At 36.5% G+C, this 14,552-nt stretch overlaps 1 protein-coding gene across 12 annotated transcripts in view; it reads left to right on the top strand.

The window, feature by feature from the left end:
• Window positions 1-14,552, top strand: part of ATP2B1 (ATPase plasma membrane Ca2+ transporting 1) — a 129,746-nt gene that overhangs the window by 94,816 nt on the left and 20,378 nt on the right. For all 12 annotated transcript variants that reach the window (XM_082351795.1, XM_082351797.1, XM_082351793.1 and 9 more), the window contains 5 exons: window positions 219-460; window positions 3,050-3,287; window positions 8,415-8,594; window positions 9,233-9,320; window positions 9,696-9,802. In XM_082351795.1, coding sequence (XP_082207921.1) covers window positions 219-460; window positions 3,050-3,287; window positions 8,415-8,594; window positions 9,233-9,320; window positions 9,696-9,802 — 855 coding nt within the window. The remainder of the gene's footprint in view (window positions 1-218; window positions 461-3,049; window positions 3,288-8,414; window positions 8,595-9,232; window positions 9,321-9,695; window positions 9,803-14,552) is intronic.

Raw genomic sequence — 14,552 nt, 5'->3', positions numbered from 1 at the left:
GGCGGGGCTGAGATCGGAATCCGTGTCATCTTTGCTCCAGAGCTTCTTTCTACCTTACTTTTTCTATGTCCCTCTTTGAAATGCTAAAACTAATAGAAGTTTTCTATATAATTTCTGTATAATTTTGTTTTAGAATGTCTCGTTCTGTTTTACATTATAAATTAAACTGTCGTAGAGAAACAAGATGATACTAGCTTCTAAACCTTTTTTTCTTATAGCCACCAGAGAAAGAGGGTGGATTACCACGTCATGTTGGTAATAAAACTGAATGTGCCTTGTTGGGACTTCTTTTGGATTTAAAACGGGATTATCAGGATGTTAGAAATGAAATACCAGAAGAAGCACTGTACAAAGTCTACACCTTCAATTCTGTTAGGAAGTCCATGAGTACTGTCCTGAAAAATTCAGATGGAAGTTATCGAATATTCAGCAAGGGTGCATCTGAGATAATTCTGAAAAAGTAAGAGTAAAATGCTTAGATGAATAATTTGCTAACTATAGTTGCTTTATGGAATATCTACTATGTTATTATTGTTGCTATTTTCTTTTTGTGAATATCAGGCATTTGCTAGGACCTTGGAGTTTTTTAGTATATTTTAATGGTATCGCTCTTTTGCCCAGGGTATTCTGTCATTTTCATACTCCAGCTTCTTTTATTTCTTAGTATTTTGCTACAGGGAAAATAAGCCCATTACATTCAATCTGGTAGGTTTAATGAAGTGAACATTGATATTTGTTCTTAAACATGTTGACTCCATTGTTATGTAGGATCATGAAAAATAAAAGCCTTCTGGGAAGAAAACCTGCCGTTTATGTCTTCAACACTGCATTGTAGATAGTGATGAATGAATTATATATTAGTTTTTAGAACAGCAAAGCATTAAACCTAGATCTTGAGAATCCTTTTATATCAGAGTGAGGTTTTATCATATTTATGCTGCTGCAGCGTCGTATTTAAATATCTGCTGTCATTTTGAATGGTAATCTTTCTTTTGTACTGTCCTTATACACACCAGTCGCCTCAATTTTGACATCACATGTTTATGTATAGTTTTCCTAATGCTTATTTGTTACTACAGGTGTTGAAATTATTTTGATTTTTTTTTAATTCCAGTAGAGAAGTAGAAAACTTTTTTTTTTTTAAATTAAGAGCATTTTTGGAAAATTAGAACTCACTTAAAATTGTAATATTTAAAATATTTCCAATTTTAATTAGCTTATATGTAGATTATAATCCAGTGTTATCTTAATGAACACTTGTCAGATTATAATCTAACAGGTTTAAGAGAAAATACATATAAATGAAAATGCAGAATATGACAGATGTACACAAAGTTTTAAGATGAGAGGTCATACTATGAAGGGTGTAGCATTTAAGATAGGTTTCGGTATGAAGTAAGATCAAGTTGAAGGTAGCCACATTGGAGGGAAGGAAGTGGGAATATGCAGACCATATTGGGAGAATAGCTAATAGTCAGACAGTTCAGCTGAGTGGTGATGGGCTTTTGTGGCACACAGGACATCTTTCTTCCCTTTACATATGCTTGGTTATCTGATTTCTGTGAAATGTTAGAAATCTTGCATCCGTGGCTTGCTGAGAAGCAGGTAGGTGGTATGGGAGAGATTTTTCAATCAAAACCAAATCAGGCTTTGGCTCTTCTGCAACTAAGTAGTTTTGGGATGCTGGGAAGATTCTTCCATTGGCTTCCATTTTCCTTCACTGAAAAAGAGGATGATGACCACCAATTCTAAGACCCTGAGATAAAATAATGCATGTAAAACATCCAGCATGGAGTATATTAAGTATACAATAACTCTTTCCACAGTGAGATTTACTTTTGCTGTGGAGTCTCTTAAATGTTAGCCTGAGCAGTTAAAACAGTTAAGTAGGCCAGATAATGCAGCTGAAGAATTTTTTTCATCAGGTAGCAGAATGAGCATAGCTGTGGGACTGAGGATAATTCTTGCATCAGGGAATAAGGTGGGTTGTGGGGGGAAAAAAGGATGGACTGGAGACCGATATCATTTAAAAGCCTATTACAGTAGCTCTGGCTTGAAGTAAGAGCCAGAAGAAGGCAGTAGAGTAGCAGGGGGAATAGAAAGGAGAGGAAACATACGGAAGACTGTTCAGAGGACAAATACATAGGACTTAGGAGCTAATGCTATATAGATGATGAGGAGAAAGGAGGTATTCAGGTGAGAGTTTAGACTTAACATTGAAATTATTGGGAGTAATGTTGATGTCTGTTCAATGGGCAGTGAGGACACAGCCTTTAGTCTTGCATGCAGTAAATTTAAGGTACGGTACAACGTCTGAGTAGACTGTCAGAGTGGAAAGCTTTGGAAAACGATCAAAACAGAAGATGGGGATTTGGGAATCACCTGCCTAGAAGCAGGAGGCAGTGGCATCACCAAGGAGAAGAACATAAAGAGGCAATGTGAAAAAATAAACTTTAAATAGGGAAGTATACAGTGTAACTTTTATTTACTACACAGTTAACGAGTTGTAGTTAGTTTCGCTGAAACTAAAACTATTTTGGCATTATCTCTCTCATTCTAATAGAGTGCTTATTTTAACAGTAAGTTATTTTTTTTCTTTCATGGTTAAAACAATATAGGTGATGAAACAGCATCTCAGGTAAGGGTTGATTGAACGTGGCTTTTTACTTTAAAAGAAGGAAATATCTGGAAATTTTGTGTTAATTAAAATTAATGTCTAATTCTGTACCAAAATGGACAGGCATATAGTTTATTCTTCTCTGCCACGAGGTTTTTTGTGAAAATTTAGAAGCCCTGCATTTCCAAAAGAGAAGTGTCTAAAGTAACTTGAATGGAGCATGGCCAAGTGAGAACCATAAAAAGACAACTGTATTTTGTAAAGGGGAGGGTGAAAGGTGAATGTGATTTAAGTCTGTAAAAGCACAACATATGTAATTCTCTGAATTCCGGGTAATCAGATTCCATGACTCTAGCCCTTCCAGTTCACTTAAATGGCATTAACCATTATTTTTGTTAATTATTGATGTTTGGATTCAACATTTCCTTATAGGTGTTTCAAAATCTTGAGTGCTAATGGTGAGGCAAAAGTATTCAGACCAAGGGACCGTGATGATATTGTAAAAACTGTGATTGAACCGATGGCATCAGAAGGCTTGAGAACCATATGTCTTGCATTCAGAGATTTCCCAGCAGGAGAACCAGAACCAGAATGGGATAATGAAAATGATATTGTCACCGGCCTTACATGCATTGCTGTTGTGGGGATTGAAGATCCTGTGAGACCTGAGGTGGTGAAACATTCTGTGTTCTGCATGTGCAGAAGGCACTAACTTTAACCAGTTTTCTAGTAAAATTCTTAGTGTTTGTGATTTTATTTCTCTCCTATGTGAATCCAAGATTAGTGAAATAATAGTGCTTGTGCTGCATGTGCTACCTGTTTATGGTTTTTAATTAGATAACTTCTCTTTGGGATCCTGTATGTTTATAGCATAACCAGTGCCTTGAACTGGGTAGGTTTTGTCCATTGATATTTATATTAAATTACATAGTAAATGCCATTAAGTTATTTGTTTTCATGGTCTGTAGTCCAGCACTGTCCAATAGGACTTTCTGCAACCATAGAATTGTTCTGTGTTGTTCCATATCATAGCTACTAGGCACATGTGACTACTGAGATTTTAAGGTGTAGCTAGTGCAACTGAAAAACTGAATTAAAAAAATTTTTTTTCAATTTATATTTAAACATCTTGTTACCATATTGGACAGTCCGCAGCTCTAGACTTTGCTTTTCTTCTTTAAATCTTTTTTTTTTTTTTTTTTTTTTTTAAGTCTGTTGAGCAACTGCTGTGTGCCAGCCACTATGCTAAGATACTGGAGACATAAAGATTTTTGAGATCTGGTTCCTGGCCTCAAAGAAGTCACTGTCCTGGGCAGGGATGGACAAACACATAATTATAACCAGGATGTTAGTACATAGTTAGATACATATGCAGAGCATGTTATATGAGCCCCCAACCTTCTAAAGTAATTATATCTTTTTATTGCATTCTTACTGTGTGCCAGATATTATGCCAAGTGCTTTACATGTATTATTTCATTTAATATTCACCTCTGAGTTATAAGTATTAGTACTTATTTGAAAGATGAAGAAAAATTGAGATGTATAGAGGTTAGCTCTAGACATTAGAGCTAGTGTGTTCACACCCAGCTCTGTATAAAATACATTTGCTTAAAAGACCCCACTGTGTTATGTTAACCATGAGAGGGGTCAAGTAAGACTTCCTAGCGGTTAAGTACCTGATGTGAGTCTCAAAGGATGAAGAGGGATTGGCTAGACCAAGAGAGAGAGTGAGCGGTAAGCACATTGTGAGCAAAGAAGCAACATGAATAGAAGCACAGAGGCAAAAACAGCTTTTGTTCAGTGGCTGCCATCAACTCATTGATTCAACATCCAGGGTGTAGTGCCAGGCACTCTCCTAGGAACTGGAAATACTACACTAAACAAGATAATTATGAAACTTATACTCTAGAGGTAACACAACAGATAAACAGGTAGAGTGATAGGTACATAGGCAGTATGCCAAGTGAAGACACATCCTGTGAGGAATAAGACTTGGTCCCTGCCCTCATAGGCCTTATATTCTAATTGGCGTGAGGTAGCAGGGGAGCATCAGATATGACTATTACAAGTGTGATAAGGGCTGTAAAGGATATGCACAGGGTGATAAAAGAGATAGCAGAGACCACATTAAGGATCTCTGAAGATGTAACATTTGAGTTGAGGTCTGATGGCTAAAAGTGAGCCAGCCATGTAAATAGCTGCAAGAACAGTATTCCAGAAAAATGGCACAAAAAATATAGGACACTTAAGAAGAGAAAGTATTTAGATTTTCAGAGGTGGAAAGGAGGCCAGTGTGGCTGTAAGTTTGGACAAGAAAGGGCAGATGAGATTATCTTTGGCCTTACTAGGCAACAAGGGCTCTGAATTTTATTCTGAAATTCAGTGGGAAGTCGTTGAAGAAATTCAGGCTGGGAAGTGACATGATTCATGTTGTTAAAATAGTATTTGGGGTACTATGTAAGAAATGAATTAAAAAGAGGAGTAGAAGCAGGGAACCCAATGAGATTATTGCAGTGATCCCAGGCAAGAGATGATCATGGCTTAGAACTACAGTTGTGGCAGGGAAGATGGAAAGAAAGGTATGATTTTAAAGTAAATAGAGGTAGAACCAATAGGAATGAATATGTTGGGTTTGGATATACTCTTTTTGACATTGTTGAGATCTCTGAAACATCCAATTATATGTCAAGCAGGCAGTTGAACCTAGAAGCCTGAAAGTGAAGTAGGCTGGAGAATTCACATATGAGGCTAAAGGAGATCTCGTGAGGAAAGTGCGTAGCTAGAGCAGTAAGCTTAGGACTGGGATATCTCTACAATTAGATCTCTTCTGGAGGAGTGGGGAATCAGTCTCCAACTTGCATAACTGAGTGGCTGGTAGATGGTATTACAAATGTAATAAGAGAGTCAGACGAAGCTGCCTATTTAGAGATCAAGTTTGGGGTTCTGGAGTTTCAAATGCTTATGAAACATCCAGGTTGATCATGTTTGCCAACCTTTGGTCAAAGGAAAACCATTCGAAGTTTTATACATTGATTTATGGCTTAAATCTTATCTAAATATAATATTAAATCAGGATGTTTTCAACTTTTGTCCTTTGGAAAATGTATTGCTCATTTTGTGTTCTTAGCACTGAGGTTGATGGACAGTTCTATCTTTTTTTAAACACGTAAGTGGCAATTAATTTCTTCAGTATCACAAAATGAGATGAGTACTTTCATACTAAAATGAGACAATGTAATAGGACATAGCTTTCCCAAGTAGGTCTTCTGGATTGTACAGTTCTGATGTAGAGAATCTTGATTAATTAGATGTCTAGAATAAATCTAGCTTTATTGCATATGCATAGATAGTTAAACAAGATGCTTGGCTTCTCTTCAGTTTATCTGTAAAAGTGGAGGTAGTTTGTAAGTTTTAAGTGGAAGTATTTGGTGGTTAGTGGACTATTAATAAATTTAGTTTACTTTCTTAAATATTATTTGCCACATAGCTTTAAGCAAGACCAGTTTCTGCCTCTTATTCATTGTTTCCTATTCCAAATGATCTCAGGGTACCACCCAGTGAGTGCTAATAAGATGGACAAATCTGGTTACTTTCTATCTCAAATGAGAAGTGAGAAATACATTTATACAGCAGACCAGTGTTTTCAGAATCAAATATTGATTTTTTTAAACAATAGAGGGATGTATAATATGAAAGCACAGTTCTGTCTAGGTAGGCCATGAAAGCTCCCAGAGATGTTACATTTACACTGTTTACAATAGAAGTCACAAACAGCATATAGGCCAAAGTTAGCCTTCAGTCAAGTTACATGTGGACTGTGTGTGTGTGTGTGTGTTTAAAACATCAGGTTTGAGAGTACACACAAATCTGGGTTTCTGCTTTCTCTTGAAATTATAGATTCTGTCAACATTTCCACCGTGATAAAAAAAAAAAAAAAAGACTAGAGCTGAGTGCTCTTCTATTAGGATTGTCTTGGATTTGTCACTTTCAGTGTTTTTTCCTCATTTCTGTTACCCGCATGGCCCTGTGGGTATTTGCATTTGCGACCTCTGTTCTAGTAGGATCGACATGGATTTTCTGGTTAGAGAAGAACAGGAAAGGATTTTCTAGGCAAAGAGAATTACAGAAGCACAGGCACAAAAATAATACATTGATTATTCATCTATCAAGCTGTGTATAGTAGAAAAAAAATTTAGATAAATCTAGGAAACTACTCTTTTTTTTTTTAATTCTTTTGTGAAACACAACCATGATACTTAAAACTTTTAACAATAATTCCTAAATATTTATTATTTTTTAAATTTCCTAAATTGTGTCACAAATGCTTATTCAAATCAGGATCCAAAATCCACACATTAAATTTATTGCCATGCCTCTCAAGTCTCTTTTAATCTAAAGGATCTATAGGTTTCCTCCCTTTTCCATTCTTGCAATTTCTCTGTCAAAGAACAAATTGTTTTTTTCTTTCAATTAGCAAGTAAACTATTGTTTCATTGGAAATTATTTGTAGAAAGACATGTGTCCTGGAGAGTATTCTACATTCTATAATAGATTTTGCCAATTGCATTCCTTCTATTTCCTGTGAACTGGTAGTTAGATCTAGAGTAGGGTTTCCAGATAAAATACAGGACACCCAATTAAATTTGCATTTCACCTAAACAATGAATTTTTTTTTTAGCGTAAGGGTGCTCAATAGTGCAATATTTGGTCATCTTGTATTTTTTTAATTGAAGTATAGTCAATTTACAATATTGTGTTAGTTTCAGGTGTACAACAAAGTGATTCGGTTATACATATATTTTTCTTTTTTTTATTCTTTTCCATTATAGGTTATTACAAGATATTGAATATAGTTCCCTGTGCTATATAGTAAATCCTTGTTTTTTATCTACTAGGGAGCTATTCTGAAGCTCAAGTGTGATGCTCTGTTATACTGAGAACTTTGTGGTTTATAGTATAACAGTTGAGGAATCGTATATTTTTGAAGAAGTGTATTAAAAAAAGAACTGTATTGTTGGGTATATCAGATGTTTTAAAGGGGAAACGAACATAAACACAAGGATGCCAATTTTAAAAAGCTATTGCAGTAGCTCAGGCAACAAACATTGGAGACCAAGTACAGGGAAGGTTTGAGGTAGAATCGCAGGACTCACTGGCCCTTAAGGATGTATAGGGTAAGGAGTTTGAAGATATCAGATAATCTTTAGGTTTCTCTTAGATAGAAAACATGGTTTCCGTTTTAGACACCCAAATTCTGATGTCTGTTTTCTGATGGAACTAGGAATCCAGCTCTCACAATGAGCTGGGAAAAATATGTAGGTCTGAAAGTTATTAGCATGTAGCTAGTAGTTGGAGGTTCCAGAATAGGTAAGATAACCCTTAAAAGATCAAGAATGGGGAAAAACAAGTGAGCCTCCCTTAACCCTAAAGAACACCAACATTTTACTCTGGTGTGGTCTGGGCAGTAAAACCAGAACGGTGGAAAGCCAACCAGGAAAGAATTGCCTAATGGTTGCTAGGGGAAAAAGGCGCTTTAAAAAGCCTTTGGCAAATAAATAATGTAAGCAAATTAAGTCAGATGATAACTGAAAGTGAAGCCTGAACTAGGACTGTGGCAGTGGAAGGGGAAAGAAGAGATTATTGGGACTACTTCAAGAAATAATATCTTGAGATGTAATTAAGGTTGTCATTTGTGGGACTATGAGGCAATGTATATTTGTTCGGTGGGATTTTTCCCCACCCTGGAAATACTAATTTTCTTTTCATCATGTGAATTTTTTTCCACATTAACCAGGTGCCAGATGCAATAAAGAAATGTCAGAGGGCTGGAATTACTGTGAGGATGGTCACTGGTGATAATATTAATACTGCTCGGGCTATTGCTACCAAATGTGGTATTTTACATCCTGGGGAAGACTTCCTGTGCCTAGAAGGTAAAGATTTCAACAGAAGAATACGAAATGAAAAAGGCGAGGTAAGCATTTTTTATTTTTTAAGTTGATATATTTTTAGTATATTAGGAATTTCATTGGACAGATACATCTTGAATACGCACTACGTGTTAGGCATCGCACCTGGATCAGTGCAGCCCTCACCCCAAGAAGCAGAACAGTAGCATTTTAGGAAATAAAGGGGACAAGTGATAAAGAAATTTGCCCTAAAGGGAGTGAGTGCTTCATTTTTTCAGTCTGGGCCCAAGAAGTACAATATGTGTAAGCGACTAATGGGAGATGCGTTTGGAAAGGTTACTATGGAACATATTTTAGGGGACCCCAAACCCTGCACTACTTACGCTAAGGAGTTTCCATTTTCATAGGCAGTGGGGAGATGGTTAGAATTTGATCTTGTAATGATATATATAACAGCGGTTCTGCGTTAGAGTGACTAGAGATCTTTTTAAAACGCTGATTACTAGGCCCCACCTCAGAGTGTCTTATAAGACAGACCTTGGGTCTCGCTCAGCAATTTCCATTTCTAACAAGTTCCCAGGAGTTGCTGATACCGCTGGTCTGTCCACCACACTTTGAGAACCACTGATACAAATGCTAGGTCGCTAACTTGGAATTAGAAAACTAGGCTTGGGCACGTTTTAACTTTGACAAAAATTTATAGATTGAGCAAGAGCGGATAGACAAGATTTGGCCAAAGCTTCGAGTGCTTGCAAGGTCATCTCCTACTGACAAACATACACTGGTTAAAGGTGAGTAGATTTTACAATTACTCCGCAATTTCTTAATAGAGAAATGCGTTCTGCTTCCTAAAATAGTAATAGATACGGAATATTAGATTGAATCGTGGATATCATCTTCTCCAATAAAATCCAAATACATTTCCTTTTGATACCTTAGGTGAATTGTGTTTATCTTCAGTGATTAAAACAGGATATAACTCCTAATACAACAATTTCTGGAGTTGTTCCTTGCCCAACATCTCAGCAGTTTCCATTTCTCTGTGTTTAATTATTTATTTTTAACTTTGAGTCTGTAAAACTGGCTAGCTAGCATATTCTGCAGAATCACTTTATTATTAATTAAACAGATTGTTTTTACAGCATAAATACTTACTTTTATTTCAGGTATAATTGACAGCACTGTCTCAGAACAACGCCAGGTTGTAGCTGTAACTGGTGATGGTACAAATGATGGCCCAGCATTAAAGAAAGCTGATGTTGGATTTGCAATGGTAGGAACTTAACCTAATTCAAATATTCAGATGTAATTTACTGGCTGGGTTTTCTGTTTGTTTGGTTTGTTTGTTTGTTACTAAATTGCTGTTGATTTTAAACACTGTCCCTCAAGAGTAGCTTAAGGGATAATATGTAAGCCTAAATTGGTTTATACGTCTAATTAGTTTATATAATACCTTTATTTGATGCTGGAAGATGACATGACTTCTTTTGAACAGTTATAATAATATCATACATTTACCTTGTACTCTGTAAAATATATAAATGTCTGTCTTCTCATCTAAACCTTACAGTCCTCTTAAACAGGAGACAGGCTTAGAACAGTTATATGTATTTAAATTAAGAATATGATTAAGAATCTTCCACTCAACTGAAAATGTCTTAAGCATAACTTTTAATAGTAATCATTTCATGTATAATAGATGTAATCTTTTTTTTTTTTTGTAATCTTTTTTGATTGAAAAAAAAGATCTATTTCACCCCACCCAAGTTCTTAATTTATATTTGATTATTAAAAGTGCTAGGAAATTTTAGCATTTCATTATTATTTTCTTTATACTGTAGCCATAATACTGATGAAGTGTTTACTATGAAGTAGTTATCATGAAATACATATGCTACATAAATGTTTAATGATTGAAATTAGATTGTTATATCTTTGAATCCAGTCCTTCTAATTTTTCAGTGTTGGAATGAATCTTTGTACTTTCAGTGCCATAGAAAATTTAAGTATTTTATTTCATTTTAATTTGATTTATTTCATTTTTGGAAAATACAGGTTCATAATCACAATTCTCAAATCCAAAAATCTGAAAACTGAAATTTTTTTTCCTAAATTTGCAGCAGAATCATTTGATTGCAAAAACTATTCTGAATGATATGAGGATGTTATTTGTCCCACTTAATATGAACGTTCATAGTCATTGTAGAGATATTAATGTGTTTTTATGGGATGCTAACCCCATCTGGGAGAATTTGTGATAGAAGGTATGTGCCTCATCGTCTTGCTAAAGCATGAGAGACTTTGAATTCTGAAACACGGTGTGCCCCCAAGTGTTTCAGAAAGGAGAATATTTATGTGTACCAATGTTTATTTGCATAATTTGTCCCCCTGGTATTTTGCTACTAAAATAGGGGTTTAGCAGAACCACCACCATGGTAGCTGCCTTTTAACAAGAGTGAGGGAGATGGAAGAAGGAAATGATATGGGTAAAGTACCCTCAACCAATAGCTGTGAACCCAAAGATTCCCACCCTGCCCTATCCCAAACTTATTATGGTAAGCAGTGCATTGGTGAGAACTTCTGGAGAGCTGGGAGAAGAAGCTGAAGGGATAAGGAATATTTAAGGGCTTTTCCTTTGGCTGTAAGCAAAACAGGATCATTCATTTTAGAAACACGGGATCACTCATTGCTGCTCTTGAGCATTTGGCAGGATTCTTACTTCTACTTTCATCTGGACAGCTGACCAGGAAGGTATTTATATACAATGCATTTTAATATTAAAAAAAAAAAAACAACAAACTTTCTTCCTAAAACTTAGGTGTTTAAGGCAGATACTAAGGGCTTTAAATAAATGCAGGTAAATATAGTAATTCAAACAAAAACACAGTACAACAGCTGCTCTGTTTGTTTGATTTTTAAGCCTTGAAAGTTTTAGGTCCATTTTACCACTTTTTTTTTTTTAAAGGTAGCATGTCAAAAAAAATCTAAATTTATTTTAAATGCACAGAGAAAAAATAAGTGCGTAGTGGCTTGGACTTGAAAGCACTCTTGCTCAAGCTTGATTTACTTTGTATATTTGTTCAGTTCTTCAATTTCATATTTTAAAACTGAAAGATGAAATTATTTGTCTTGGGCTTTTATTAGATACCCACAAGAAATTGCTTTTGTGTGTGTGTGTGTGTGAGAGATGAAGTGTCTGTTTTTTTAAATTTATTATTTATTTTATTTTATTTATTTTTGTCTGTGTTGGGTCTTTGTTGCTGTGCGAAGGCTTTCTCTAGTTGGAGCGAGCAGGGGCTACTCTGATGTGGTGCGCGTGCTTCTCACTGCGGTGGCTTCTCTTGTTGCGGAGCACGGGCTCTAGGCGCGCGGGCTTCAGTAGTTGTGGCTCATGAGCTCAGTAGCTGTGGCTCGCGGGCTCTAGAGCACAGGCTCAGTAGTTTTGGCGCACCGGCTTAGTTGCTCCGCGGCATGTAGGATCTTCCCGGACCAGGGCTCGAACCCGTGTCCCCTGCATTGGCAGGCGGATTCTTAACCACTGCGCCACCAGGGAAGCCCAAGAAATTGCTATTGATTATTTCTTTTTAAACCTGTGTCTTATTTTTCAGGCAGAAATAGCATTTTAAAACACTCTATTCTCTGTCTCTCTGTTTATATATATAGAGGTGTGTGTGTGTGTATGTATACACACACACACACACACTTACATTTAGTAAATTCAACATTAAGATAAAATTTACAACAATAAATTAAAGGGACTTTAATGTGAGTACATTGCAAAGAGGCCTGGCATTTTCCCCTGTTTAGCCACTCCTTTTAGAATTCCTTTAGATAGCAAGCTTCCATGCTGTGTTTAAAATATGATTACATTATTTTTTAAATTATATTGCATTATTCTTACCAAAATTCAGTTAACCACACATGTACAGATATTTCTGTCATCATACACTGAATGCCATGATGTATTTCTGTAACCAAATATGCATCTGTGGTAGTAAAATCTTCCCTAAGGTAATTAAAATATCTTCATTTAATTTAAAGTGTTTTTAGACTTTGGGTTAATAATAATTTGTTTCTCCTCCAAACATTAAGAAGCTGTTTTCAATATTCTGGGCCAGAAACATTACAGGTGAGTAGTTGCTGCCTCCTAAAGGTTCAGCACACAAGGAAGTAAATCATTGAAGCACGGTGGCAGCCAGTGAAGGACTAAACACTGCACAGGGAGTGCCTCAAGGAAGAAGTCCTTGACTCTGCCTGTAGAGACTGGGGAAAGTTTTCTGAAAGAGGTGCCATTTGAATGGAGAGAGGGAGAAAAGTACTGCCAAGAGACCCTCCGAGAATTGCAAGTAGTTTAACTTCACTAGAAGAGGGTGTGGTGTTGGTGGGTACTGGAATGTGACGATCAGAAGGGCCTTGAATATGAAGATGAGGAATTTGTTCTTGTATCCTGTAGATGAGCACTTCCCAAGCAGACTTCTCATGCAGTAAAACAAATTTGGAGACTCACAATGCATGCTAGCATACAGCTCTAAGAAGCTTATAAAAAGCTGTTTTAACGTTTTTTGATGGAGAGTTTCCCAAACTTGTTTCACTATGGAACTAGTTTTTATTTGGACACTAATTAACATCTTAAAGTAGCTTTTTAAATTTTGAAAGATTTTGAACAAGGGAGTGTGAGATTTGCATTTGCAAAAGATGGAGGATGATTAGAGGCAAGGAAACCTGTTGGGTTTAGATGTGTTAAATATGTTGCACATTAAAAGTAAAGTATACAGGGAATGCCCTGGTATTCCCTGGCGGGCCAGTGGTTAGGACTCCGTGCTTTCACTGCCGAGGGCTCCGGTTCAGTCCCTGGTCGGGGAACTAAGATGCCACAAGTGGCACAGTGCAGCCGAAAAAAAGAAAAAAAAAAAAAAGTAAAGTATACAGATTAGGAGTTAGAGACTAAAATTTTAAATTAAGATTGCTCCTTCATGGAGTATTTTGAGAAAAACTTGTTTTGGACTTCGTGTTTATCAAAACAATATTGCATAGCATTTAAAAAGTCAAACAGTTCTATAAGACTTAATAACTATGTCCCCTACCACATATCATTTCTTCCAGCTAATTTTTTGACTAAAGAAAACCAACTATTTTCACTGTTTGTTTTCCTTAGTTGTTTGCCTCCATGTACCTAAATGGCATGATTACAAGGGTTTTTTAATTTTTTTATATTTTTAAATTAATTTTTATTGGAGTATAGTGCTTTACAATGTTGTGTTAGTTTCTACTGTACAGAAAAGTGAATCAGCTATATGTATACATATATCCACTCTTTTTTGGATTTCCTTCCCATTTAGGTCACCACAGAGCACTGAGTAGAGTTCCCTGTGTTATACAGTAGGTTCTCACTAGTTATCTATTTTATACATAGTATCAGTAGTGTATATATGTCAATCCCAATCTCCCAGTTCATAGGTTTTTTTTTTTTTTAATTTTATTTATTTATTTATTTTTTGGCTGTGTTGGGTCTTCACTTCCGCGCGAGGGCCTCCTCCAGCCGCGGCAAGCGGGGGCCACTCTTCATCGCGGTGCGCGGGCCTCTCACTGTCGCGGCCTCTCTTGTTGCGGAGCACAGGCTCCAGACACGCAGGCTCAGTAGTTGTGGCTCACGGGCCCAGCAGCTCCGCGGCATGTGGGATCTTCCCAGACCAGGGCCCGAACCCGTGTCCCCTGCATCGGCAGGCAGACTCTCAACCACTGCGCCACCAGGGAAGCCCCCATAGGTTTTTTATTGTTTTAATATAAAGCATTTGTTAATGACTCTTCATTAAGGAAGATAAGGATTTAGCACTTTCACAGGCACACAGACACCTGTATGCATTCATGCACACTACCTATCCTGTTACTCTTCCATCAGAGTTAGAGGTCAGTCAATATACCGTCCTTATTGTGATTAGAAATGCTGTTACAAGCTGAGCCATGTGGTCTGTTATAATTACTTTTACTTCCTTGCACAACTTTTTGTATTCCCTATACATTTT

The sequence above is a fragment of the Balaenoptera borealis genome (assembly GCF_965194805.1).
Source record: "Balaenoptera borealis genome assembly, chromosome: 13".
In the NCBI taxonomy this organism is placed as follows: Eukaryota; Metazoa; Chordata; class Mammalia; order Artiodactyla; family Balaenopteridae; genus Balaenoptera; species Balaenoptera borealis.
The sequence above is the reverse complement of the archived record's forward strand: the minus strand, read 5'-3'. Positions and strand labels throughout refer to the sequence as shown.